The 26,584-nt window shown below is 44.6% G+C and overlaps 1 protein-coding gene across 1 annotated transcript; it reads left to right on the forward strand.

Annotated features, from left to right (window-relative positions):
* Positions 1 to 3,326: 3,326 nt before the first annotated feature.
* LOC126199251 (protein lethal(2)essential for life-like) lies at positions 3,327 to 25,893 on the forward strand. Its single transcript, XM_049936046.1, has 4 exons — positions 3,327 to 3,465; positions 3,580 to 3,753; positions 25,402 to 25,623; positions 25,713 to 25,893. The coding sequence occupies exons 2-4, from the start codon at positions 3,580 to 3,582 to the stop codon at positions 25,839 to 25,841; spliced, it is 525 nt and encodes a 174-aa protein (XP_049792003.1). The 5' UTR covers positions 3,327 to 3,465; the 3' UTR covers positions 25,842 to 25,893.
* The last annotated feature ends 691 nt before the right edge of the window (positions 25,894 to 26,584 follow it).

Genomic DNA, 26,584 nt, shown 5'->3' on the forward strand with positions numbered 1-26,584 from the left:
GTTAAATTTTGCGTCTGTAGCACTCATCTTCGTGATGTAGCAATTTTAATGGCCAGTAGTGTACATTCTCTACTAAGTCGACGAACAAACATTCGGCGATGGCTTCTAAATACTTCAAACATGGATTCGCCCGTGAATAACACCTTGGACCATTGCTGCGTGATCCAATTTTTATGTTTTGTGTCGATTGCTATAGGTTCACCTTACTTTGTTTGCGTAATAAAGGTTTTTGCCGTTATATACCTCTTTAAATCTTGTTCACGGAGACGACGTTGCACTATTGAGACAGGAGCTGCTCGCATACTACTCGCTTCCTCGCGAAGTTCATGAGCAGTATGAGTCCTCTGGCGTTTAATCTGTTCACACATGAACAGTTCTTCCATGTATGATTTCCTCGAGGTCTTCCAGATCGCGACTCACTTGAATTGGCACAGCACCACTGTACGTACATTGGGCTACGCCATTGCTATTGTCTTACTAGAACAGCCTTCTTGATGCAGAGCTATAATTACAGCACGTTTTACAATTCCAATCTCCTGCATCCGTTCCATTATGATGTAGTATGGTATGACTCTGATTAGGTATGCAAACACACGTCTAGATATACACAATGTACTATAAAGTGATTGCTACACGTACACAGACTGCAGAAGGAATGAGGCATTGGAACCGTCTTAGGGAAAGGTACCACCCCCGCCCCCTCCTCCCCCCCCCCCCCCCGGACCCATTGCGGGGACGACCGCATTGCCACCCCTGCCGTCCCCGCCAGTCAGCACGCACGCTATTCATTCGTTTCTTTCGTCAGTCGACTCAACTGAACCGATTTATCGAGTAGTTGTACTTTCCTATGTAGCACGCGCGTCCGCATCATCGTATTTTATACGTTTCTGTCTGGCACATAGATAGCTAACATATACCTACGGGAAAAGTCGCGGACATTCTAATAATCTCGATACGTTATTCTGTCTGGCATTTGTTCGAGAAAAGCCACGAATATTCTACCGTTTTCTTGTACAGAGAAACTTCGACACGTAGCGTTATAAATACGGACTACTCGCCGAATATGAAGCTAGTTTACATTCAGAAGCAAAAATATTAAGACTGAAGAACGAATAAGTAAAAAGTCCTAGTTGTAGTAAGTGCAAGTGTGAAGATTAGTCAAGAGCGAGAGTGATCAATTGATTGTGATGTATTAATACAAGCAAACGAGCATAAACGCCCTTAATGATCGTGATTCTGTTACGCAAGCGTTGTCTGTTTGTCCTAATCTGACTATCCTACTTTGCACACGATGTGCAAAATATTTGCTTGTCCACCTGCATCTATTGCTACAGTAGAAAGAAATTTTTCAACATTGTGGCGTACAAAGACATGGCTGAGGTCGACAATAAAGGAGGATCGACTTAATGGCTTAGCTCTGTTGAACATTCACCCTGACATTGATTGTCCTATTGTCGATGTAATTAACCAGTTTGCCAGGATGAATAGGCGCATAGAATTCATCATTTAAGGAAGAGAAATACAATTGTAACTTTTTTATATCATAAGAGGGCATTGTGTTGCATATGTGTATGATCAGTTTAAATAAAACTTTCTTAAACTTTACATGTGACTTGATTATGTTTTGATCAATTGGTTGTGATGTATTAATACAAGCGAACGAGCATAAACGCCCTTAATGATCGTGATTCTGTTACGCAAGCGTTGTCTGTTTGTCCTAGATCTGACTATCCTACTTTGCACACACTGTACAAAATATTTGCTTGTCTACCTGCATCTTTTGCTACAGTAGAAAGAAATTTTTCAACATTGTGGCGTACAAAGAGATGGTTGAGGTCGACAATGAAGGAGGCTCGACTTAATGGCTTAGCTCTGTTGAACACTCACCCTGACATTGATAGTCCTATTGTCGATGTAATTAACTAATTTTCCAGGATGAATAGGCGCATATAATTCATCATTTAAGCAAGAGAAACACAATTGTAACTTTTTTATATCATAAGATGGCATTGTCTTGCATATGTATATAATCAGTTTAAATAAAACTTTCTTAAACTTTACATGTGACTTGATTATTTCTTTATTGCGGTAAAAGTAAAGGTAGCTCAAGGTATCTTTAGCGCCCCCTTGAGGTTTTTCTGTATCCCTCACTGCGTCAGTGTGGTTGTGACTATTCGTCAGTGCCCCTCTAGGTGAACAACCAGTAAAATAAACAATAGAGGGGTTTAGTCTCTTTACATGTTTATACTTGTTTTATTATCGGAATGGGGATATGACAGAACATTAACATCTAAATCTACGTTCTAACCACGAATCCATAGTTTTGGCAGGTATCGAAAATTTTTGACTGGCAGTGCAATTCGGTAAAAACATTTTTTTTATGTTTCTGGTTTATAAAGTTGTATCGAAAGAATTGGAAACCTGTAGCATTCTTGGGCAAGCAAGGCATACGCGACAATGAACACTCGTATTCATAAGTTATTAATAAAATTTTGTAAAATATGAGTCTGAAGGTTGCAAGTTATGCCCTTGACTGGCTTCCGAAATATTTCTGAATTCGTTATGTCATTCGCATGAAATTCGTTTCTGGGCACGTACCGGCATATTTTTCGCATAGAGTTTTGCCGTTTTTATTAATATCACTCTCTTCTGCTTACTTATTATTTTTAAATATTTATTCACGCAATTGTGTAACATAATTTTTATGTCATAGTACCATTCTAATGTATCACAGTTGTTGGAAAGCACGGTCGGACGTTTCTACATGTAGCGTGTTGTTTTATGTTTGCCAGTTGTCATTTGAGATTCCTGGGGCCGTTTTTCGGTTTACCACTCTGTATACCTCATGAATTAGTAGCTGTTTCCATTTTCTACGAGTTTTTGAGCTGCGGGTTCAATAAATGTATTGTTTCTCATCTGCCGTTTCGACCACTTTCATTAATACTGTGTATTTTCTTACGTCATCTGATTTCCAATTATAGATACAATTAAAAAACCATACAAACTTTTTCAACATCAAGTCAACACACTAATTTTACACTCGTACAAGTATTTTTATTTTATCATTATATTTTAAGGATGTGAATAATCTGTAGCACAGTGATTATTATTTATCGTCGGTGTAAGAAGTTTTGCAGACAGTCGTATATTATTTGTGTCATTAATTTTGAAAAAAAAAGAAAAATCAGAAATAAAATAGTTTTAAGTTCTCTACAATATAAAATTACGATACTATATTTTATACGATACTCTGTTTCCATTAGTTTTAAGCTCTTTGCTGCAAACATTCGCCACATGTTGTTTACCGATTAGAATCTTTGGAATCGCGCAAGTTCTCGTCGTGAAAATTTTGCCTAAATAAATGTGTATCATCCACGAGGCTGTACGCAAGTGTTCTTGACAAATTAAGCTCGTTTGTTTGCCTAGTGTCGTTAGTAGCAACTGTCGTTGCTTAAAACAGAGAAGGTAAGAGTTAACATCTGTGTATAAAATAATTTTTGCATTATACGTGCATATTATTTTTGCTAATGAATTGTGTACATATTAAGTTATTCACTTTATTTTCAATGTCTGGAGTAGATGGCGGCTTTACCGCTGGTGTATAGAATCCTTGAAGAATTAAACCAGCCAACGTCCCAATACGATCAAGGTTTCGGCCTTGGAATGCTTGCAGCTTTACTTTCTCGGCCGTTGCGTTATCAGCCTATTTGTCTAAGTGCAGCTCCCAACATAATACGTAAGGAAGGGTTTGAGGTAAGTGGAAAAAATTGTTATATGCCTTCTCATTAGAGTACACAAAACTGTTCTACTAACGGGAGGAAAGTTCTTAGACGCCAAACTTTCTGGGCTCTTCTCACCCCGCCTCCCCTCTCTTCATCCTACACACACGCGCGCGCACGTATTCGCACACACGTATATTTCAATAAAATTACTTTGTGAGCTTTACGGCTTGGAAGTTAAGGCATCGCAGTTCGAACACACAGTGTTTAAAATGGACTAGCTGATAGGCATATCATGAACGTATGATCATGCAAAATACCGACGTGGAAAGTTAAGAGCATGTTTTCTGGGAGATGGGAGGTTTCACCCCATATCTATTGCCAAGTTAAGGACAACGAGGATTAGCTTGCTTGGAGCCGCTCACAGAGCAATGCATACCTCCCTCTCTCCACGACAAATGTAATTTTCTGCTGGGTTCCAGGGCACATAGGGATTCCTGGAAATGAACTTGCAGACGCGGCTGCCAAGGAGGCTTGCTCCATCCCACCTCCTGCTCGCTGTTCCGTCCCCCTGCAGGCAATAACATCATTCGTGACTCGGAAGGTGGGAGGCTCAGTGGCTTTAAGTGAGGGATAATAAGTTGCGAGCGGTGAAGGATTCTGTCCGACTGTGGCTTACCTCCTTCCGACCACGACGAGCTTAGGAAGTAGCCCTTACACGGCTTCGAATAGGACATTGTCCTTTGACACATGGTTTTCTGTTAAGTCGTGAGTAGCCACCAACGTGTCAGACATGTGGGACACAGCTGTCGATACGACATATTTTAACTGAGTGTGTTTTATATGCGGGTTTGAGGGAAGATTTAAGTTTCCCACCAGACCTACCCTCTATTTTAACTAATAATGAGGCTGTGGCTAGAGTTTTACGTTTTTGTGTGATGTCTGGACTTCTTCCCAAAATATTGGGATTGAGATCTTAATGTGTTGTAAACTGGTGTGGTCACCCATTATTTGTAGGTGGTCACCCAGCCACAGTCAATTATTTTTACCTGTTTTGTACTGTTATTTTATTTTTAGTTTTATCTATCGCCGGCCGCTGGTGGCCGAGCGGTTCTGACGCTACAGTCTGGAACCGCGCGACCGCTACGGTCGCAGGTTCGAATCCTGCCTCGGGCATGGATGTGTGTGTTGTGCTTAGGTTAGTTAGGTTTAAGTAGTTCTAAGTTCTAGGGGACTTATGACCTCAGCAGTTGAGTCCCATAGTGCTCAGAGCCATTTGAACCATTTTTTATCTATCTGTTTTGATGTGCTGTGTCCAATCTTGAAATTTGAGCATTTTCAACTCTCGCAAACCTCGGCTTTGAATTGATCCTTGTTTAAAGGATCTTGGCTGCACTCGTCAGCATTTATTTTGGGAACGGGCGCTGATAACCTCGTTGTTGTGCGCCCTAAAACACTAATCATCATCATCATCATCATCTCCACGACAAAAAATCCATTTCAGGAGGACTATAAAAAGAATGATCGCTTCCGCATTTCGTATCGCAAAGGCCTTGGCTAGAGAATTCTCCAGTTCCGTGTTTTCTTTTTTTTCTTTGTCTCATACTTTCACTCGAATGTTTTTTATTGGAGCCCCCCCTCCCCCTCCGAAATCTTGGTTGTCACGATAGACTGATCTGTAAAGGCGCCTGACGTCTATATTAGGATGAAAAGTGATAATTTAATTACGAGATGGCCAACTCAACCAATGTGAACGCCAAATAAAAGTTGTGGTAACAGTTTGGTCTGCTGCGTAGGCTAAAGCGGCCCCTAGACGGCCAATAATACTGCACAATAATGCTGTGCGAATGTTATTGACGTTCTCCCTACACTGCTCAATAAAATTGTACAATAATCTTGAGTCGCAATGTTGACGACAAAGACGCTGCTACTGTGATAAGTGCTCTACTTTGTTGCAAGCAGAAAGAAAGGTGAATCAAAAATTGGGTCAGGGAGCGTCAAAAATAATTCACGAAAACTAGAGAGCATTGACGTTGACGTTTTGTGTGTTGGTCCAACATCTGCTACATTGCTGGTTATAGTGGTCAAGATAAAAAGGCGTTGCTCGTTCAGCCAAATGTAGCACCATGGGGCTGGTCGCAGTGATACAATATTATGGCTTTGATACTTGCTGTATAATAGTTTGTTTTAATACTGTACCGGGAACAAAGTAGTTTACGTGTGACACACATTGACTGGATAACCGATTGTTCTCTGGGACATATCTTTTGTTACTCACAAAATTACTGAGACGTGACAAGTCTCAAAACTGACCAATTCATTTATATCAAAAATGGAAATGATAGTGTCCTAACCCCCCTCCCCCGCGGACGCTTAATCCCGATGATCTGCATGCTAAATTACCATGCAACCGGCGATTCTTTCGAAGAAAGGCCGCTGGACCAGTTCGATTTTACATAGAGTACGCGAAGGGACTTGCCCCCCTTCTTGCAGCGGTGTACCGTAGGTCTCTAGAAGAGCGTAGCGCTCCAAAGGATTGGAAAAGGGCACAGGTCATCCCCGTTTTCAAGAAGGGACGTCGAACAGATGTGCAGAACTATAGACCTATATCTCTAACGTCTATCAGTTGTAGAATTTTGGAACATGTATTTTGTTCGAGTATAATGACTTTTCTGGAGACTAGAAATCTACTCTGTAGGAATCAGCATGGGTTTCGAAAAAGACGGTCATGTGAAACCCAGCTCGCGCTATTTTTCCACGAGACTCAGAGGGCCATAGACACGGGTTCACAGGTAGATGCCATGTTTCTTGACTTCCGCAAGGCGTTCGATACAGTTCCCCACAGTCGTTTAATGAACAAAGTAAGAGCATATGGAGTATCAGACCAATTGTGTGATTGGATTGAGGAGTTCCTAGATAACAGAACGCAGCATGTCATTCTCAACGGAGAGAAGTCTTCCGAAGTAAGAGTGATTTCAGGTGTGCCGCAGGGGAGTGTCCTAGGACCGTTGCTATTCGCAATATACATAAATGACCTGGTGGATGACATCGGAAGTTCACTGAAGCTTTTTGCAGATGATGCTGTGGTGTATCGAGAGGTTGTAACAATGGAAAATTGTACTGAAATGCAGGAGGATCTGCAGCGAACTGACGCATGGTGCAGGGAATGGCAATTGAATCTCAATGTAGACAAGTGTAATGTGCTGCGAATACATAGAAAGATAGATCCCTTATCATTTAGCTACAAAATAGCAGGTCAGCAACTGGAAGCAGTTAATTCCATAAATTATCTGGGAGTATGCATTAGGAGTGATTTAAAATGGAATGATCATATAAAGTTGATCGTCGGTAAAGCAGATGCCAGACTGAGATTCATTGGATGAATCCTAAGGAAATGCAATCCGAAAACAAAGGACGTAGGTTGCAGTACACTTGTTCGCCCACTGCTTGAATATTGCTCACCAGTGTGGGATCCGTACCAGATAGGGTTGATAGAAGAGATAGAGAAGATCCAACGGAGAGCGGCGCGCTTCGTTACAGGATCATTTAGTAATCGCGAAAGCGTTACGGAGATGATAGATAAACTCCAGTGGAAGACTCTGCAGGAGAGACGTTCAGTAGCTCGGTACGGGCTTTTGTTGAAGTTTCGAGAACATACCTTCATCGAGGAGTCAAGCAGTATATTGCTCCCTCCTACGTATATCTCGCGAAGAGACCATGAGGATAAAATCAGAGAGATTAGAGCCCACACAGAAGCATACCGACAATCTTTCTTTCCACGAACAATGCGAGACTGGAATAGAAGGAGAACCGATAGAGGTACTCAAGGTACCCTCCGCCACACACCGTCAGGTGGCTTGCAGAGTATGGATGTAGATGTAGATGTAGATGTAAACTTCGAATTTGCAAGTGCAGTTTTATCTTAAAGTGTGACAGTTACGGAAACATGCCATGAAGTAATACGTGCACTAAATGAATATATTCTATTACGCAATGTATATACACACACAAATATTCGTATGCTTTTATTCATAATCCTACATTAATTATTTTTTAATAACATCGTCCTTTATGGCCTTTCCCCCTACTTTCTGAGCAATAAATCACAAGATTCGTTCTTAGCCTTTCTGTTTTTGTACTCGTCTGCTCTGACAGGCCAATGCCGACAATTTCTCATACATTTCGATGCACGGTTCTGATCATAACGTTCTTTCGTTTGGTTTTGAACTCATTGTCGACACCAAAACAACGAATCATGTATATATTGATATCCAGTCTGTAGCACGTGAGAGACTGGAGTGGTTATTGTCAATACTGCCCACAGACGGCACAATATTTCCGCTAAATATTGAAAAAGTTTATGTTGTCAATATCACTGCACAACTTTTCTGTGTCACCCATAGACAGTCAATATTTTTGCTCCTCAGAAAATAATGTACTGTATTATCGACCGTCTGGGGCACGTTTAATGTGTATGTTCGCGCCATATTTAAGCTACTTTTCATCATAAAAACTAAAACTGCAAGATAAATTAAGAAAACGTTATTAGATAACAAATTTGCGACAAGTATTTTGATGCGTATTTGCTACTACTGGCCGAGGCAGAGATGTCAAAACTTTACTGTCTCAGTTCGACCTCTGCCTCTTAAATACTGGGGCCACCACACATTTCAGTGTGGCTCATGGTAGTTACTCGGCCATTGATTTATGAATCTGCAGCCCAGGACGTCTCCCGTCTATCCACTGGAGAGCACATGACGACCTGTGTGGTAGTGACCACTTCCCCATCTTCCTGTCACTGCCCCGGCGTCAGGCCCACGGACGCTTGACCAGATGGGCTTAAGACAAGGCGGACTGGGAAACTTTCATCTCTGCTATCACCGTTGAATCTCCCCCACACGGTAACATCTATGTGATGGTTGAGCAGGTGACTACAACAATCGTTTCTGCGGCAGAAAACCGACCCCTCACTCTTTAGGGTGGCCCCAGCGAAAGGCAGTCCCTAGGTGGTCGCTGGAAGTCGCTGAGGCAATTAAAGAGCGTCGGCGAGCACCTCATAGCCTTCAAACGGCTCCGTGCACGCATTCGCTAACTTAACAAACGACGGAAGCAGGAGCGTTGGGAGAGATACGTCTCGACCATTGGGTGCAATACGTCACCTTCCCAAGTCTGGGCAAAGATCAAATGTGTTTTCGGGCACCAGACCCCAACAGCTGGTCGCAGTGTTCACATAAAAGGTGTGTTATCGACCGACGTAAACGCGATTGCCGAGCAATTTGCTGAGCACTATGCTCGAGCCTCTGCATCAGAGAACTACCCCCCAGCCTTCCGCACTCTCAAACGGCGGCTGGAAGAGAAAGTCCTCTCGTTCACTACACGCCACAGTGAATCCGATAATACCCCATTTACAGAGTGGGAGCTCCTCAGTGCCCTTGCACATTGTCCCAACACAGCTCCTGGGCCAGATCGGATCCATAGTCAGGTGATTAAACATCTCTCATCTGACTACAAGCGACATCTCATCGTCATCTTCGACCGCATCTGGTGCGATGGTGTCTTTCCCTCGCAATGGCGGGAGACCACCATCATTCCGGTGTTCAAACCCGGTAAAAACCCGCTGAATGTGATTAGCTATCGGCCCATCAGCCTCACCAACGTTCTTTGTAAGCTGCTGGAACTTATGGTGTGTCGGCGGTTGGGGTGGGTCCTGGAGTCAGGTGGCCTACTGGCTCCATGTCAGGGCGGCTTCCGCCAGGGTCGCAATAGCACTGATAATCTTGTGTCCCTCGAGTCTGCCATCCGAACAGACTTTACCAGACGCCAACACCTGGTTGTCATCTTTTTTGATTTACGAAAAGCTTATGACACGATCTGGCGACATCATATGCTTGCCACATTATATGAGTGGGGTCTCCTGGGCCCACTCCTGATTTTTATCCAAAATTTCCTATCACTCCGTGCTTCCCATGTCCAAGTTGGTGCCTCCCGTAGTTCCCCCAATATCCAGGAGAATGGGGTCCCGCACGGCTCTGTATTGAGTGTATCTTTATTTTTAGTGACCCTTTAATGGTCTAACAGCAGCTGTAGGGCCGTCCATCTTACCTTCACTGTATGCAGACGACGTCTGCATTTCATACTGCTCCACCAGTACTGGTGTTGCTGAGCAGCGCCTACAGGGAGCCATCCACAAGGCGCAGTCATGGGGTCTAGCCCACAGTTTCCAGTTTTCGGCCGCAAAGTCTTGTGTTATCCACTTCTGTCGGCGTCGTACCATCATACAGAAGAAGAACTTCACCTTAACTACGATCCACTCACTGTAGTGGAGACGTAATCGATTCTTAGGACTGGTTTCCGACTCCCAATTGACTTGGCTCCTTCATCTTCGTCAGCTTAAGCAGAAGTGCTGGTAGCACCTAAATGCCCTCCATTGCCTGAGCGACACCAACTGGGGTGCAGATCGCCCTACGCTGCTGCTGCTCTGCAGAGCCCTTGTTCAATACCGCCTTGACTATGCAGGTTAGGCGTGCACAACTGCTGGCCAGTTACGTACCACACGTTCATAGTTCTCCTGCACATCCGAGTTACTGTCTCCTTTTTTCCCCCCACGTCGGTTCATCTCCCGCATTGGCGGCCCTGTCAGGGCTTCCAATTGCAGTTCGTGTCCAATCCCTTCTTTCCGAACTGGAGTCCTTGCCTTTACCGCCTGTTCAAATGGTTCAAATGGCTCTGAGCACTATGGGACTCAACTTCTGAGGTCATTAGTCCCCTAGAACTTAGAACTAGTTAAACCTAACTAACCTACGGACATCACAAACATCCATGCCCGAGGCAGGATTCGAACCTGCGACCGTAGCGGTCTTGCGGTTCCAGACTGCAGCGCCTTTAACCGCACGGCCACTTCGGCCGGCTTTACCGCCTGTACTTGAGGTCCATTCATGTGCACCTCCATGGTGTTAACCTAGGCCGCGGCTTTGCCTGGACCTTTCACATGGTCCAAAGGACTCAGTTTACCCCGCGGCTCTCTGCTGCCACTTCCTCTCGATTCTTCATATGTACCGAGGCCAATAAGTTGTTTACACCGACAGCTCGATGGTTGACGGTCACGTCGGCTTCGCGTATAATTCTTTGCCCACTGGCTGCAGTGTTTTCATTGGTGAGCTGGTGGCTGTATCTTGTGCTCTTGAACACTTCTGTTGAGGCCCTGGGGAGTTGTTTCTTCTGCGTACTGACTCCTCGAGCAGCCTACAAGCTATCGACCCGTGCTACCCTCGTCATCCTTTGGTAGCGACCATTCAGGAGTCCATCTATGCCTTGGAACGGTCCAGTCGTTCAGTGGTGTTTGTCTGGACCCCAGGTCTCGTCGGCATCCCAGGCAACGAACTTGCCGACAGGTTGGCCAAACAGGCTACACCGAAACCGCTTATGGAGATCAACTTCTCTGCAGCTGACCTGCGTTCAGTACTACGCCGCAAGGTTTTACGGCTTTGGGAGACAGAATGGCATAACCTCAGTATGCACAACAAACTGCTGCCATTAAGGAGATCTGCACGCGGGCCTCTCGCAGGGACTCTGTGGTTCTCTGCCGGCTCCGCATTGGCCACGCTTGGGTGACACACGGCTACCTCCTGCGCCGTGATAACCCACCCCAGTGTCGGTGCGGCGCCCGGCTGACAGTGGCCCATATCTTGGTGAACTGTCCTTCTATGGCTGCCCTGCGACGGACTCTCCAGTTACCGGACTCGTTGTCATTAATTTTAGCTGACAACGCCTCATCGGCTAATTTACTTTTACGTTTTATACGTGACGGTGGATTTTATCAATCTACACTCCTGGAAATTGAAATAAGAACACCGTGAATTCATTGTCCCAGGAAGGGGAAACTTTATTGACACATTCCTGGGGTCAGATACATCACATGATCACACTGACAGAACCACAGGCACATAGACACAGGCAACAGAGCATGCACAATGTCGGCACTAGTACAGTGTATATCCACCTTTCGCAGCAATGCAGGCTGCTATTCTCCCATGGAGACGATCGTAGAGATGCTGGATGTAGTCCTGTGGAACGGCTTGCCATGCCATTTCCACCTGGCGCCTCAGTTGGACCAGCGTTCGTGCTGGACGTGCAGACCGCGTGAGACGACGCTTCATCCAGTCCCAAACATGCTCAATGGGGGACAGATCCGGAGATCTTGCTGGCCAGGGTAGTTGACTTACACCTTCTAGAGCACGTTGGGTGGCACGGGATACATGGGGACGTGCATTGTCCTGTTGGAACAGCAAGTTCCCTTGCCGGTCTAGGAATGGTAGAACGATGGGTTCGATGACGGTTTGGATGTACCGTGCACTATTCAGTGTCCCCTCGACGATCACCAGTGGTGTACGGCCAGTGTAGGAGATCGCTCCCCACACCATGATGCCGGGTGTTGGCCCTGTGTGCCTCGGTCGTATGCAGTCCTGATTGTGGCGCTCACCTGCACGGCGCCAAACACGCATACGACCATCATTGGCACCAAGGCAGAAGCGACTCTCATCGCTGAAGACGACACGTCTCCATTCGTCCCTCCATTCACGCCTGTCGCGACACCACTGGAGGCGGGCTGCACGATGTTGGGGCGTGAGCGGAAGACGGCCTAACGGTGTGCGGGACCGTAGCCCAGCTTCATGGAGACGGTTGCGAATGGTCCTCGCCGATACCCCAGGAGCAACAGTGTCCCTAATTTGCTGGGAAGTGGCGGTGCGGTCCCCTACGGCACTACGTAGGATCCTACGGTCTTGGCGTGCATCCGTGCGTCGCTGCGGTCCGGTCCCAGGTCGACGGGCACGTGCACCTTAGCCGACCACTGGCGACAACATCGATGTACTGTGGAGACCTCACGCCCCACGTGTTGAGCAATTCGGCGGTACGTCCACCCGGCCTCCCGCATGCCCACTATACGCCCTCGCTCAAAGTCCGTCAACTGCACATACGGTTCACGTCCACGCTGTCGCGGCATGCTACCAGTGTTAAAGACTGCGATGGAGCTCCGTATGCCACGGCAAACTGGCTGACACTGACGGCGGCGGTGCACAAATGCTGCGCAGCTAGCGCCATTCGACGGCCAACACAGTGGTTCCTGGTGTGTCCGCTGTGCCGTGCGTGTGATCATTGCTTGTACAGCCCTCTCGCAGTGTCCGGAGCAAGTATGGTGGGTCTGACACACCGGTGTCAATATGTTCTTTTTTCCATTTCCAGGAGTGTATATAAGTTTTCGCGCATGTCCTTTGTCCCTTTTTCTTTTAGGCTAGATGTTTTAATGTGTCGCAGAGTGGCTGGCTTTTCCTTTTATTCTCGTGGTCGGCAAGCCACGGTCATCTTCTCTCTTGTTTTTATCCCTTCTACCTGTTTCTTGCTCCTCTCGCACTCGGGAGGACGACGGTTACAAACCCGTCTCCGGCCATCCTGATTCAGGTTTTCCGTGATTTCCCTACATCGTTTCAGGCAAATGTCGGGATGGTTCCTTTGAAAGGGCACGGCCGATTTCCTTCCCAATCCTTCCCTAATCAGAGCTTGTGCTCCAATGACCTCGTTGTCGACGGGACTTTAAACGCTAATTTCCTCCTTCTCCTCTTGCTTCTTTCTGTGGTTTTCTTTTCTTGTTTTGTCCGTATTAGTGTCGGTTGTCCTTCTGTCGTTCTTCTGGTTCTTCCTTTCTCCTGTTATTGTGCTGTACATCTCCTTTTTCTTCTTTCCCTTGTGTACTTCTTTTACCGGGAACAAGGGATCGATGACCTCGCAGTTTGGTCCCTTCCCCCCCTCTTTTCAATTAAGCAACCAACCAACACATTTTCGATTGACAAATCAGGTGATCTGGCGGCCAAGGGCAAAAGACTGGCATCCTGTGGTACCAAGAAGGCACGTATTTGTGCAGCAACATGTGGTTGTGCACTGTCTTGCAGAAAAATGGCTTTTGGGATGTTGTGCAGAAAGGGTGTGGCTGCTGGCCACAGGATGTAATTCACTTGGGTCACAGTGGTCTTAGTGCCTTGGATTAAAAAAAAAATGTTCAAATGTGTGTGAAATCTTATGGGACTTAACTGCTAAGGTCATCAGTCCCTAAGCTTACACACTACTTAACCTAAATTATCCTAAGGACAAACACACACACCCATGGCCGAGGGAGGACTCGAACCTCCGCCGGGACGTGCCGCACAGTCTGACTGCAGCGCCTTAGACCGCTCGTGCCTTGGATACGCACGAACCGTGATTTGTCGCCAGCCGCGGTGGCCGAGCGGTTCTAGGCGCTTCAGTCCGGAACCGCGCGACTGCTACGGTCGCAGGTTCGAATCCTGCCTCGGGCATGGATGTGTGTGATGTCCTTAGGTTAGTTAGGTATATTAGTTCTAAGTTCTTGGGGACTGATGACCTCAGATGTTAAGTCCCGTAGTGCTTAGACCCATTTGAACATTTTTTTTTGTCCGGCTAGCACCCCACCACGCACGACTTGCAGCACATAAGACATTCAGAGCTTTGTCTGTTTTCGCAACAGTATGAATAATGTGTTCTTACAATGAAATGAATACCCCTACCTGCATACAGGCGTTGATATAAGCCAACGGCGACAGTTGAAAATGTGTGCCCCGACCAGGACTCGAACCCGGCATCTCCTGCTTACATGGTAGACGCTGTATTCACCTGAGCCACTGAGGGTACAGATGATAGTGCGACTGCAGGGAATTATCTCTGGCACGCCTCCCGTAAGACCCACATTCCCAACTTATTATCCCATAGTGCTCAGAGCCATTTTTTGTGATTTCTCGTACCCAGTAACACCCCACGCTATAAGGCTTTGAGCTGGCGCTGTATGTTTTGTGTGAAGTCACTGTGATACCGCCCCCCCCCCCCTCCCTGTCTGCAACGAACCAAAATGTGGCCATCATTTTCAAACAAAAATAACCTGGATTCGTCCGAAGATACTACCTGATGCCATTACTGTCCACAGTGACGCCGTTCCGTACACGACTGTCGACTCGCATGTTACTGCACATCCGTCAAAGGTAGGGGAGAAGTGGACTACGCGCACGTAACTCATGCCGTAATAATTGGCGACGGACTGTCACCCCTGATAGTGTGCGATGTGTTACACTGTTCCACTGTTGCGCCAGAGCCGAGGCCCCGATCTACGATGATTTCATTGTCATCAGTACATATATATTGGTAAATATTGTCAACAATTTGGGTATCACGTCTGAAACAACGTGGAAGCAAACCAATAATAGGAGGCAGACAAAATATCCTCAAATTCTGTAACACTGTCAGCAAAACGAAACACATTGACATAAAACGTCATTCTACAAATGAATTAAGTGAAATCATGTTGGACACTGTTAAGTTTTTACGTGCGACGTACACCATTCTCCGAGGGAATGAAAGAAAGTGTGGATTCTGGCCCGTGGAGCAACAGAACACATATTAGAAATTCGTCACTTTGACCGAACGCGAAGAGTCAGCAAAAGTAGCTAGTGGTGGATGTTTGCAAAGTATCGGTTTCGGTATAGGGCGCTTATACTAGTCAGAAGACTCTGGAGAGCAACGATTTACACAATACTTTGCAAATTCCAGACATCACGTGTAATCTGATACGTCTGTCAGGCGACCGATAAAGAAGTGATTGTACCGTTAACGTGAGATGAAATTAGAATCATGAAACAAAGCGGGGAAATGGTCGCGAAGCTTCAAAACAATTTGTAATACATTGGTAAAGACAATCCAGTATTTCAATGCATGGACGTGGCTCTGTTGCAAATCTTAACAGCTAGTCGGCAAACAGTTTTATGGCACCGAAGGCGAGGCCACATTCACGTTGATAAAACTAAGAAATAGATCAAATGTAGTGGAACAACACTCTAAGCTTCAGATGACCGGATAAGTCGGTTGAACAGTATGTGTAGTGAAGGCGATATGAAACCCAAGTCTGGCCCACAGACGGCGGAGCGACCTCTGTTGTCACATTCATTAATCATTACTCGAGATACGCTGCAATATATTTACTAAAAGTCAGAAGTGTTTGTCATTCAACGAATACAAAGCGTGTGCGGAAAATTTCCAACAGAAAAGAAAGAGAATGCCATGTCCGGACAATAACGGTGAATACACGATTAAATAATTCGAAGGATATCCGCGAAGAGACGGCATTTGGATGCAGTTGTCCATCCCTGGCACACCTCAACAAAACGGTGTTGCAGGACAGTTCAACCAAACCCTTTCAAACACTGCGATGTATGCTTTTGGAAAGTAGAATTTCACGACGTTTCTGGAGCGAAGCAACAGCAACTGCAAATTACTTGAGCAATAATGTTCGACTACAGCAAATGATTGAGGAAGTCCAGACAAACGATGGCTTGGGTGAGAACCGAACAGTAATCACAGCGATTGTTCGGCTAATTTGAACCAAAAGGACAACCTCATGTAATGTTTTGACATTCAGAAATCATAAAATCCTTGTGGAATCCGGAAACAGCATAACAATTGCCAGAAAAAGATGTTCAGATGTGTGTGAAATCTTACGGGACTTAACTGCTAAAGTCATAAGTCCCTAAACTTACACACTACTTAACTTAAATTATCCTAAGGACAAACACACACACACACCCATGCCCGAGGGAGGACTCGAACCTCCGCCGGGTCAGCCGCCCAGTCCATGACTGCAGCGCATGAGACCGCTCGGCTAATCCCGCGCGGATAACGATTGCCAGAGATTTCGTATTCGATTTCTGCAAAATTGAAAAAAAAAGAATACAAAATGGAGTGGGGATGAGAGTACTGAGAGAGATTATTTTCAACAGCTGGTAACTGTGAACCTTCAATAAACGAAAACTACATGAAAACGTGTGTGTAGTTGAAAAGAAATCCACAAAGCGTACAGGACGCTATGTCAGCCGACGATGAAAACGAATGTCAAGAAACAATGCCAGAATAACTGGAAAACCTAATAAGAAACCAAACCTGGACACTTGTACCACATACTGACAACACAAAGACGATACGAACGAAAAGGTTTTTCAGGTGGAACTATGGTAAAAATGGAAGGATTGCCAGACATAAAGAGGTTTGGTAATGAAGAAAAAGGACTCATTCTCCAGGTTTCTATTGAAAAAACTTACACAGCTGAAATGTTGTCCTCTTCAATGTGGGCCTCTCCCCGATCCTTGCGAATTTGCCACTACTGGATGCAGTGATGCAAGTGTCTTTCTATTATGCTGTTGAGGAAGCTCGTCGCTTTTTCTTCACTGCATCCACGGACTCGAACCTGGTTCCTTTGAGCGCGGACTTCAGTTTTTGGAAGACAAGAAGTCACATGCTCAGAGGTCATCAAATGTTTCATCACTGGGGTCGACAGAAGCGTCCGATCCCACGCGTCGGCTTTGACCCGTGACGTAAGGGTGTTGTCGTGTGTGACGTCATGACGGCGCGGAGTTTGGTTTGAGTGTGGCTGTCTCCAGTTCTGTTTTATCTTATTTTATTTACTTTTCTGATCTGTTCGTTCTATCTCGTGAATTTTTTTTAAATTTAAAAACACTTATTACTTATTTTAATTATCTGTTTCCTCCCATTTCTGTTTTAGTTTATTATATTTATCTTTCTGATCTGTTCGTTCTATCCCGTGAGATTTTTTTTTTATAAGACAAAAAACACTAATCAGCTACTGAAGCATCTTTATCTTCTATGGGTTGCAGGGGTTACGACCCCTGGGGAGGTGGGTGGGTATTCATGCATGGCTGTCTTCACTTACACGTTGTAGCTACGCAAGGCGTCTAAATTTGTTTATATTTAGTTTGCCCCCCACCCAAAACACCCCATTTCCCACGCTTGTCCCGTTAGTGTCATTAGGCTTCTTGTGGAAAGTGTGTGTGTTTGTTTTTGTTTCCGCCATATTTGTGACGTCATGGGTCAAAGGAGACGGGCGGGATCGGACGCTTCCGTATTTCCCATCACTGGAATGTTTTTTGCCAAAAATTTCTTCACAGACATCGCCTATACGCGCGCTTTGTCCTAACGAAGAATCCATGAGCGATTCTCGCACAAATCTGGCCTCCTTCGTCACACACGTTCACGGGGGTCTTCATAACGGCTACATAATGAGCTCGGTTGACAGTCTGACCTTCAGGCAACCAGTCAATGTAGACAGCCCCTCGTATATGGAATAAAACAATCATCATTGCTTTGAATTTTGATTTGCTCAAGCGCGCCTTCTTCTTTCTAGGGGACTGAGGGCTCTTCCGATTCATGGATTGTCGTTTAGTGTCTGGGTTGTTTTGGAATATCCATGTTTCATCACACGTAATTACTTAGCTGAGCTAATCACGGTCATTTTCAATGTTCTCAAGAGCATCAGCACAGCAGTCCACTCGATGTTGCATTTGCTCTTTTGTGAGGATTCTTGACACCAATTTAGTACAAACCTTTGTCATGCCCAGATCGTCGTCCAAAATCTGTTTCCTCGTTGATGCAGGAAAGTTCTGAAACTGCCCGAATGCTCAGGCGGCGGTCTTCTTGAACAGTTCTACTGACCTTCTCCACATTCTCTTCAATTTTCGAAGTGGAAGGATGGTCCGATTTCGGATCATCTTCGACGTCTTCCAGACCACCCTTCAACCTCTTAATCCACTCGTAAACTTGCTTACGAGGTACACTGATCACCATAAACTTGTTTCAGCAAATAGTATGTGGCGGATTTTCCAAGTTATGTGGGGAATTTTGTTAACACGTTGTGCCAATTTCGAAAGTAGCATAATACTGATGGAGCTCAGATACACGACCCGTTTCTAAGAAGGCTCACAGCCAATACGAACCACCACAACGGCGTGATACTTTGTTCGCGTGTCACGGAGAATCCCAAGGTTCAAATAATTTACGGGTTTGCTGCCGGGTGACGTCGTCAACCACCGCCGATATTTCGGCAGGAGCGCACCCTGCCATTCTCAAGGCACAACTGTAAGGAGGAAGCAACGTGCAAGGGAATTTAATACCTCGGTTCACAGAGGACAAACAAGGAAGATACCACACAGAACAAGTAACCGCAAAGTCAACACACAGTCAAAGATAACCAACATCAAAAATATCGATAGTGACTATTAATCAACAGGTGAGGTAGCCCTAATTCTGTCCCTCTGTTTTTTGATGAGAGACAGAGCCGGATTCCAAGCAGCATTTAGACAAAATCCACCATCTCTGTTTATAAGGTAGCTTGGTAGTTTGATTTCATTAGCTTCCTTAATGACACTATCCCAATAGCTGGACGTGCAAGCCAGAATCTCGGTGTTGTTGTATTCCATAGGATGATCGGTGTCAAGGCAATGTTCTGCAATAGCGGAGTTGCTCGGCTGTTGTAAGCGTGTGTGACGCTTATGTTCAATACACCGGTCTTCGACAGTCCTGATTGACCAATATATGACATGCCACAACTGCAAGGAATACGATAGACACCAGCCTTGCGCTATCAGTCTTCTGTGCAGCGGATGAGTGACGATAGCAACGAAGTGGCACCTAAGTCTACGGCATTTTTGCCTTACGCAGGATTGGCCGTATTTTGCGGAAATATGATGTTAAACGTGTTTTTCGACCACCTTCTAAGATTAAGGCCCTGTTGGCGTCCGTAATAGATGATCTTGGTTGCGTAAGGCTGGTGTCTATCGTATTCCTTGCAGTTGTGGCATGTCATATATTGGTCAATCAGGACTGTGGAAGTCCGGTGTATTGAACATAAGCGCCACACACGCTTACAACAGCCGAGCAACTCCGCTATTGCAGAACATTGCCTTGTCACCGGTCATCCTATGGAATACAACAACACCGAGATTCTGGCTTGCACGTCCAGCTATTGGGATAGTGTCATTAAGGAAGCTAATAAAATCAAACTATCAAGCAACCTTATAAACAGAGATGGTGGATTCTGTCTATATGCTGCTTGGAATCCGGCTCTATCTCTCATCAAAAAACAGAGCGACAGAATTAGGGCTACCTCACCTGTTGATTAATAGTCACTATCGATATTTTTGGTGTTGGTTATCTTTGGTTGTGTGTTGACTTTGCGGTTACTTATTCTGTGTGGTATCTTCCTTGTTTCTCCCTTGCACATTGCTACCTCCTTGCAGTTGTGCCTTGAGAATGGCAGGGTGTGCTCCTGCCGAAATATCGGCGGTGGTTGACGACGTCACCCGGCAGCAAACCCGTAAATTATTTGAACATTCAATTCGCCGGGAAAAGTTAAGGTCTCAAATGCCAAGGTTATTCCCCCACTTTACTCTTTATCATCGACGAAGCCGGAAATGCGCACAACCAGTACCAGTCCGGTTTCTTTATTGCCACACCTCGTAGAGCACGAGTGGTAGCTGTAAGTAAAGAGCAAAAACCACGAATTGATTTTGACAACCGTTACAGCCAAGTTGTGGAAATGAAAACCATGCAACTACCTGTGGGAATAGCAGTTGAAAGAGAATGGGAAAGTCACAGTTTAGATGTTGTTGCAGCATTTGATGTTGGAAGAAAATGAAGTCTATGTGGGACCTCCCAATGGTTTCACAGATGCCACTAACAAATGGCACTGAGCACTATGGGACTCAACTGCTGTGGTCATTAGTCGATGCCAATAACAGACTACAAAGAAAATTCAGGGGCATACCAGATAAAGAGGAACTGAACAATGCGAGTGAACCGGCAGAAAAGTGCATCTATGGGTTGCATCAATCCGGCAGAGGAAGAAATGAAACATTCAGTGAGTTCCTGTTCAAACAAAGGATCCCGTGATAAGAAACTGACCTATGTTTTTACTGTGACCTATAGCGTGAACTCACAGTAACTGCGTATGTGGTTCATAAAATGTTGTATGGGGGCGAAAAGTGAAATAAAGAAACTGAAAAATATCTTAAGCACTGACTTTAAAGTACAGTCAGTTAAGAAGATGGAACCCACATTTTAGGCCAAACAGCATATCCAAATGGAACCTTAAAGGAATTATAAATGGAAGACTGTAAATCTGTGAAAACTCCGCTCATTAGGAATGTAAAGCTACACATTACGACAGATGAAGACAATCTCAACGAACAGTATGCATAAAAATAAAAGACCAAAGTGGGCGTCTTTTACACTCGACAACGGGTACGTGCCCAGATTTATCATAGTCAACGACTTTAAGCCAGTTCAGCAGCATTCAGAGTGAGACGCAATGCCCTACTGTCAAGCGTAAACTATGTTATTTGCGAGGTGTAATAAATGATGCCTTCGGTTACCGAAGCACTGGTAATAAAATGGAAATGTACACTCTTAAGACAAAAAAAGACGCACCACGAAGCAATTATCCAAATAGGAAGCAATTATCCAAATGGGGCGGAAAGTGTTAGAGATGTGATGTACAGGTACACACAAACAAATGAGTAAAATTAAAAAAAAATTGATGATCTATTAAAGATAAGACTTCACGAATTGACCAAGACAAAGCATTGGTCCAACTCTAGTCCTTACGCAAGCAATTATTCGGCATGGCACTGATTGAAAAAGAGTTGTTGGCTGTCCTCCTGAAGGATAACGTGCCAGATTCTGTCCAGTTTTCGTGTTCGGCCTGGAATATCATTGGCTGGAACAGAATTGTCTTCAGTGATAAGTCCTCCTGCGAAGTGAACCCGATGGCCAGTGAAGACGTGTCTGGAGGCGCCCTGGGCATCAGTGGGGTACCAAACTGACTGTCGCTCGCTATACGGCCCGTCATCCAGCACTCATGATCTAGGTTGCCAATTCATTTTGCAGCAGATCAACTTTGGTTGTCATCTGTGGCGTGCTTACAACGGAACGGTACGTCTCGGTACGCTGAGAGTTTCTATTGTTTGTCTGCGTTGTTGTCAAACACTATTTTGCCCAGCAACGTCGCCGGATCTCTCCCCAGTTGAGAACGTTTGGAGAATTATGGACAGGGCCCTCCAACCATCTCGGGATTTTGCCGATCTAACACGTCAAATGGATATTATTTGGCACGATATCCTTCAGGAGGACATCAAACAACTGCATCAGTGAATACCAAGCCGGGTAGCTGCTTGCTTAGGGGCCAGAGGTGGACCAACGCGTTATGTGCTTACTCAATTTGAGCAGCTATCTTGGATAAATCATCCAGTTTTTCTGAAACTGTTATTTGTTTGTACATATACATCACATCTCCCAATTTCTGTCCCATTCGGATAATTCCTTCGTGGTGCGAAATTTTTTTTCTTAGTGTACATCGATGCAGACTGGGGAGCTAATCTAAGTCGCTCTGAACCCTCTCATGGATATCTCACAGTTTTTGAGAGTCTTCGGAAAGAACAAAGCATGTGAATCTAAAGATTTTCTTCGTACAAGACGAGATGGAAGCGAAAGACCCAAGTTTGGAATATACACTGACGAGCCAAAGGAAATGGTACACCTGACTAATATCGTGTAAGGCCCACACGAGAACGCAGAGGCATGACGTGGCATGGTCTCGACGAATGTCTGAAGTAGTTCTGGAGGGAACTGACACCATGAATCCTGCAGGGCTGTCCATAAATCCGTAAGAGTACGAGGGGGTGGAGATCTCTTCTGAATAGCACGTTGCAAGGCATCCCATATATGCTCAAAAACTATCGTGTCTAGGGAGACTGGTGGCCAGCGGAAGTGTTTAAACTCAGAAGAGTGTTCCTGGAGTCACTCTGTAGCAATTCTGGACGTGTGGGATGTCGCATTGTCCTGCTGGAATTGCCGAAGTCCATTGGAATGCACAGTGGACTTGAAAGGATTGAGGTGATCAGACAGGATGCTTACGCACGTGTCACCTGTTAGAGTCGTATCTAGACTTATCAGGGTCCCATATCACTCCAACTGCACACGCCCCACACCACTGTAGAGTCGCCATCAGCTTCAATAGTCCCCTGATAACCTGCAGGGTTCATGGATTCATGAGGTTCTCTCCATACCCGTACACGTGCATCACCTCGATACAATTTGAAACGAGAGTCATCCGACTAGGAAACATGTTTCCAGTCATCAACAGTCCAAAGTCGGTGTTGATTCAGGCAAGGTGTAAAGCTTTGTGTCGTGCAGTCATCAAGGGTACACGAGTGGACCTTCGGCTCCGAAAGCTCACATCGATGATGTTTTACTGAATGGTTCGTAGGCTGATACTTGTTCACGGCCCAGCATTGAAATCTGCAGCAATTTGTGGAAGGGTTGCACTTCTGTCACGTTGAACGATTCTCTTCAGTCATCGTCGGTCCCGTTCTTGCAGGATCTTTTTCCGGTCGCCATGAGGTCGAAGATTTGATGTTTTACCAGATTCCTGATGTTTACGGTACACTCGGGAAATGATCGTACCGGATAATCCCCACTTCATCCCTACCTCGGAGATGCTGTGTCCCATCGCTCGTGCGCCAACTATAACACCACGTTCAAACTCACTTAAACCTTGATAACCTCCCATCGTAGCAGCAGTAACCGATCTAAGAACTGCGCCAAACACTTATTGTCTTATAAAGGCGTTGCCGACCGCAACGCTGTATTCTGCCTGTTTACATATCGCTGTATTTGAATACGCATGTCTATACCAGTTTCTTTGGCGCTTCAGTGTATTTGCAAGTGAGAAGTGTCACTGATTGGGGCAAGAACCCTGCGGTGGAGAGGGTCGGTGATGTGTGGTTCGTTGATATGGAATGTCTTTTTTGTTGTGAATTCTGAAGTATCTTTTGTTGTCTCCTCGTTATGGTGTATTGTAAAAGGCGATCTGCAAATATGTCAGGTGTAAGTGGGTTATTTCATTTGCGATCTGTTGTGCGTTTGTGTGCGTTCTCTGCCGTTTTTAGAAAGAAGATTCACACTTCTATTCGTTATCTTTCGTGATAAACTTCCAGTATTCCCTCGTCCGAATGACCGGATCCTTACAATAAATTAATAAAATAATACAAAGATTGATGGACAGTTATATATATATATATATATATATATATATATATATATATATATATATATATATATATATGGAAATTATGTATTATTAATTAAAATGTTAATTTTTATTAATAACACATTATTTTGAAAAGCACTGTATTTTAGTTCGTTGACGCAGTTACACAGTCCATCGTCTGTAAATGTTTTACCATTTAATTTCTTGTCATCCTTGTAAGGTCTATTACATAGCTGCTCCTTTCAACAACTGTTCCCGTGTTAACCGTAATGGAGGCAAGTCGGACACAATCTTTTCTTGGTTCAGAACTGGCTTGCATTGATAAGGAACTCGATAGCTAGTTAATTCTGACATTGTGATTATTGGTTGTGGTACTGTTGGCTAAGAGTTTCTTAAGAAATACGTAGGTTGGAACTTAAATAGTGGCAACACTATGCACTGTGCAATGGAATCTACTATTGTCGCTGGTAGCACACGTTGTTGACATACCTGCCTTACCTCCGAGCAAATGGACTCGACCGTCCCACGTCACTGGCGCGCGCACAATCAAGGGAAACACAGTCACTTGTGAGCGGGCGGTCTAATGTAAAGGTGTCACTATGTTTCCGAAAGAGGAACAACGGAGTTGGATCAAGATTGAACGTGCCAGAGGTCGTACAGCACGACAGTGTCATCGAGGTCTTCAAGAGGCATGCAGGGAATCGACATTGCCTTACAGAACGGTGGCACGTTGGGTAAAAGCCTTCAACGAAGGTCGGCAAACTGTGGCAGACATGCATCGGGCAGGTCGTCCGAGCATATCTGAAGATGTGTATGCTGTTGCTGCGTTAGTGGACGCTGCTCAGACGAACTTGGAGCACTATGAGCGCGAAGGAGAGGCTTTCTTATGCCGTATAGTAACACTGGATGAGACATGGGCCACATCGTACGAGCCAAAACTGAAACGCCAATCCAATGAATGGCGTCATTATGGGTCGCCGCGAAAGTCGAAGTTGCGTCAGAGCCCCAGTATGGTGAAAATCCTAACGCATTACGTTCCTCCGCGGCAGACCGTCAATGCTCAGTATTACTTTTCGTTTTTGGAGCATCACCTGCGACCTGCTTTGCGAAAGAAGCGGAGACACTTTCTGCGCACCCACCCATCATTTTGCATGACAATGCGCGGGCGCATACAGCTCAAGCTGTGGCTGCTATGTTCGGTCGATGGGACTGGGAAATACTGTACCATCCACCATACTACCCGGGCTTAAGTCCTTGTGACTTTGATTTGATTCCGAAGATGAAGGAACCACTTCGTGGCATTCGCTTCAGAGCTGTTCCAGAGATTAGACAGGCAGTAGACCGCTCCATTTGCACCATCAACAGAACAGGCTCTGCTAACTGGATACTACGCCTTCCACATCGCTGGCAACTTGGTTTGCACAACGCTGGTGACTACTTTGAAGCACAGTAACAGGTGCAAACATGTAACTGTATCGGTTGTGAATAAATAGTTGCCACTATTTAAGTTCCAACCCTCGTAATAGTATTTGATATTGCTTGAAACTTTAATGTGATACAGTGTAAAGATCATATTTGTGCAAGAAGACCTTAGTGGCACTGAGGTAAAAAAGGTTAAGCTTAGATTTAAAAAATACTGTTAAATGGACAGATAATGTAATTACATCCCCTTAAAACATCCCTTTATAGCATGATTACATCATGCATAAAATGAAGAATTTTAAATTATTTTAGGTCAGTCTTGATGTGCAACAATTCAGACCTGATGAGATATCTGTGAAAAAGATTGATGACTTCGTCGTTGTCGAGGGAAAACATGACGAGCGAAAGGATGGACATGGTTACGTTTCTCGTCAGTTTACCCGGCGTTACAGGTTACCAGACGATATAGAAGTTGACCAAATGGTGTCAAAACTGTCGTCAGATGGTGTGCTTACAATAACAGCACCGAAGAAGGTAAGTCTGGATAAAGAATTCTATAATTACTTTCCGACTTATGAATGAAAAGGTGCCAATATTTTATTATTCTTTTCTAATTTTTCAAGACATTGCCGCCTTCTGAATCAAGGGAGCGTATTGTTCCCATCGTACACACAAATCAGCCAGCTGTTTCACAGAATGCTCCTTCTAGAGAATCTGGAGATAATGAGATACAAGAAACCATCGTGCAATAATTCCGTAATGTTGATTCCTAACATGAAATTAGTGGGTATTAAAGTTTCTTTATCTGCTTAGTATTTGTTACCACATAATTTTTCTTTTTTTGGCATCGCTGTTTGTTTTAAGATTAATCTGTAGTTTAGTGCAAATGCTTGTGTTAAGAGATGCTAATAAATCTTGGTACGTTGAAATGGTTCCTTATGAACTTACAACAAAACTTTTGACAATATTGAAAATAAATGAATTCAGCGAAATTACGCAGAATAAAATGGGTATCATTGTTAGGAAAAAAGTGGTTAAAACATGGTTTAAAGACAGTGTGTTACTGTAACCATTCATCCGTGATAATAGTTCACGAAAAATTCACCAGTCTTCATGGGATGGAAATGTCAGTTGCACATCTTGGAATGTAGTTTATGTACATTGATGTTTGGCTTAAGAGAATAGGATCAGCGTTGTCTCACTAAAGTATCCTTTCACGATTCCCTTAAAGACTTAACTTTAGCATACGTTTAAAACACAATATTGTTTTTGTATCTAAGGTTGTGCCGAAAAATGATTTTCCTATTTCTGGAAAGTATTGTCTTCAAAAATTCTGTGCCACGTGGACTTCTACATATAAAAAAGTATAACACGTTAAAGAATGTCATGACCAAGGAAAGCAGCAGCTGCTTCAATAAAAAATGTTGGTCGGGCAGTTAAGATAACACAGATCAGGTTCTTGGATAACAATGGAAGAGCATGAACGATATTTAAT

The sequence above is a fragment of the Schistocerca nitens genome, chromosome 8 (genome assembly GCF_023898315.1).
Source record: "Schistocerca nitens isolate TAMUIC-IGC-003100 chromosome 8, iqSchNite1.1, whole genome shotgun sequence".
Classification (NCBI taxonomy): domain Eukaryota; kingdom Metazoa; phylum Arthropoda; class Insecta; order Orthoptera; family Acrididae; genus Schistocerca; species Schistocerca nitens.

Coding starts and splice junctions, on each gene's coding strand:
- LOC126199251 (XM_049936046.1), top strand. CDS start 3,580: ATGGCGGCTTTACCGCTGGTGTATAGAATCCTTGAAGAATTAAACCAG. Junction 3,754..25,401: donor TACGTAAGGAAGGGTTTGAG/GTAAGTGGAAAA, acceptor AAATTATTTTAG/GTCAGTCTTGATGTGCAACA. Junction 25,624..25,712: donor CAATAACAGCACCGAAGAAG/GTAAGTCTGGAT, acceptor TAATTTTTCAAG/ACATTGCCGCCTTCTGAATC.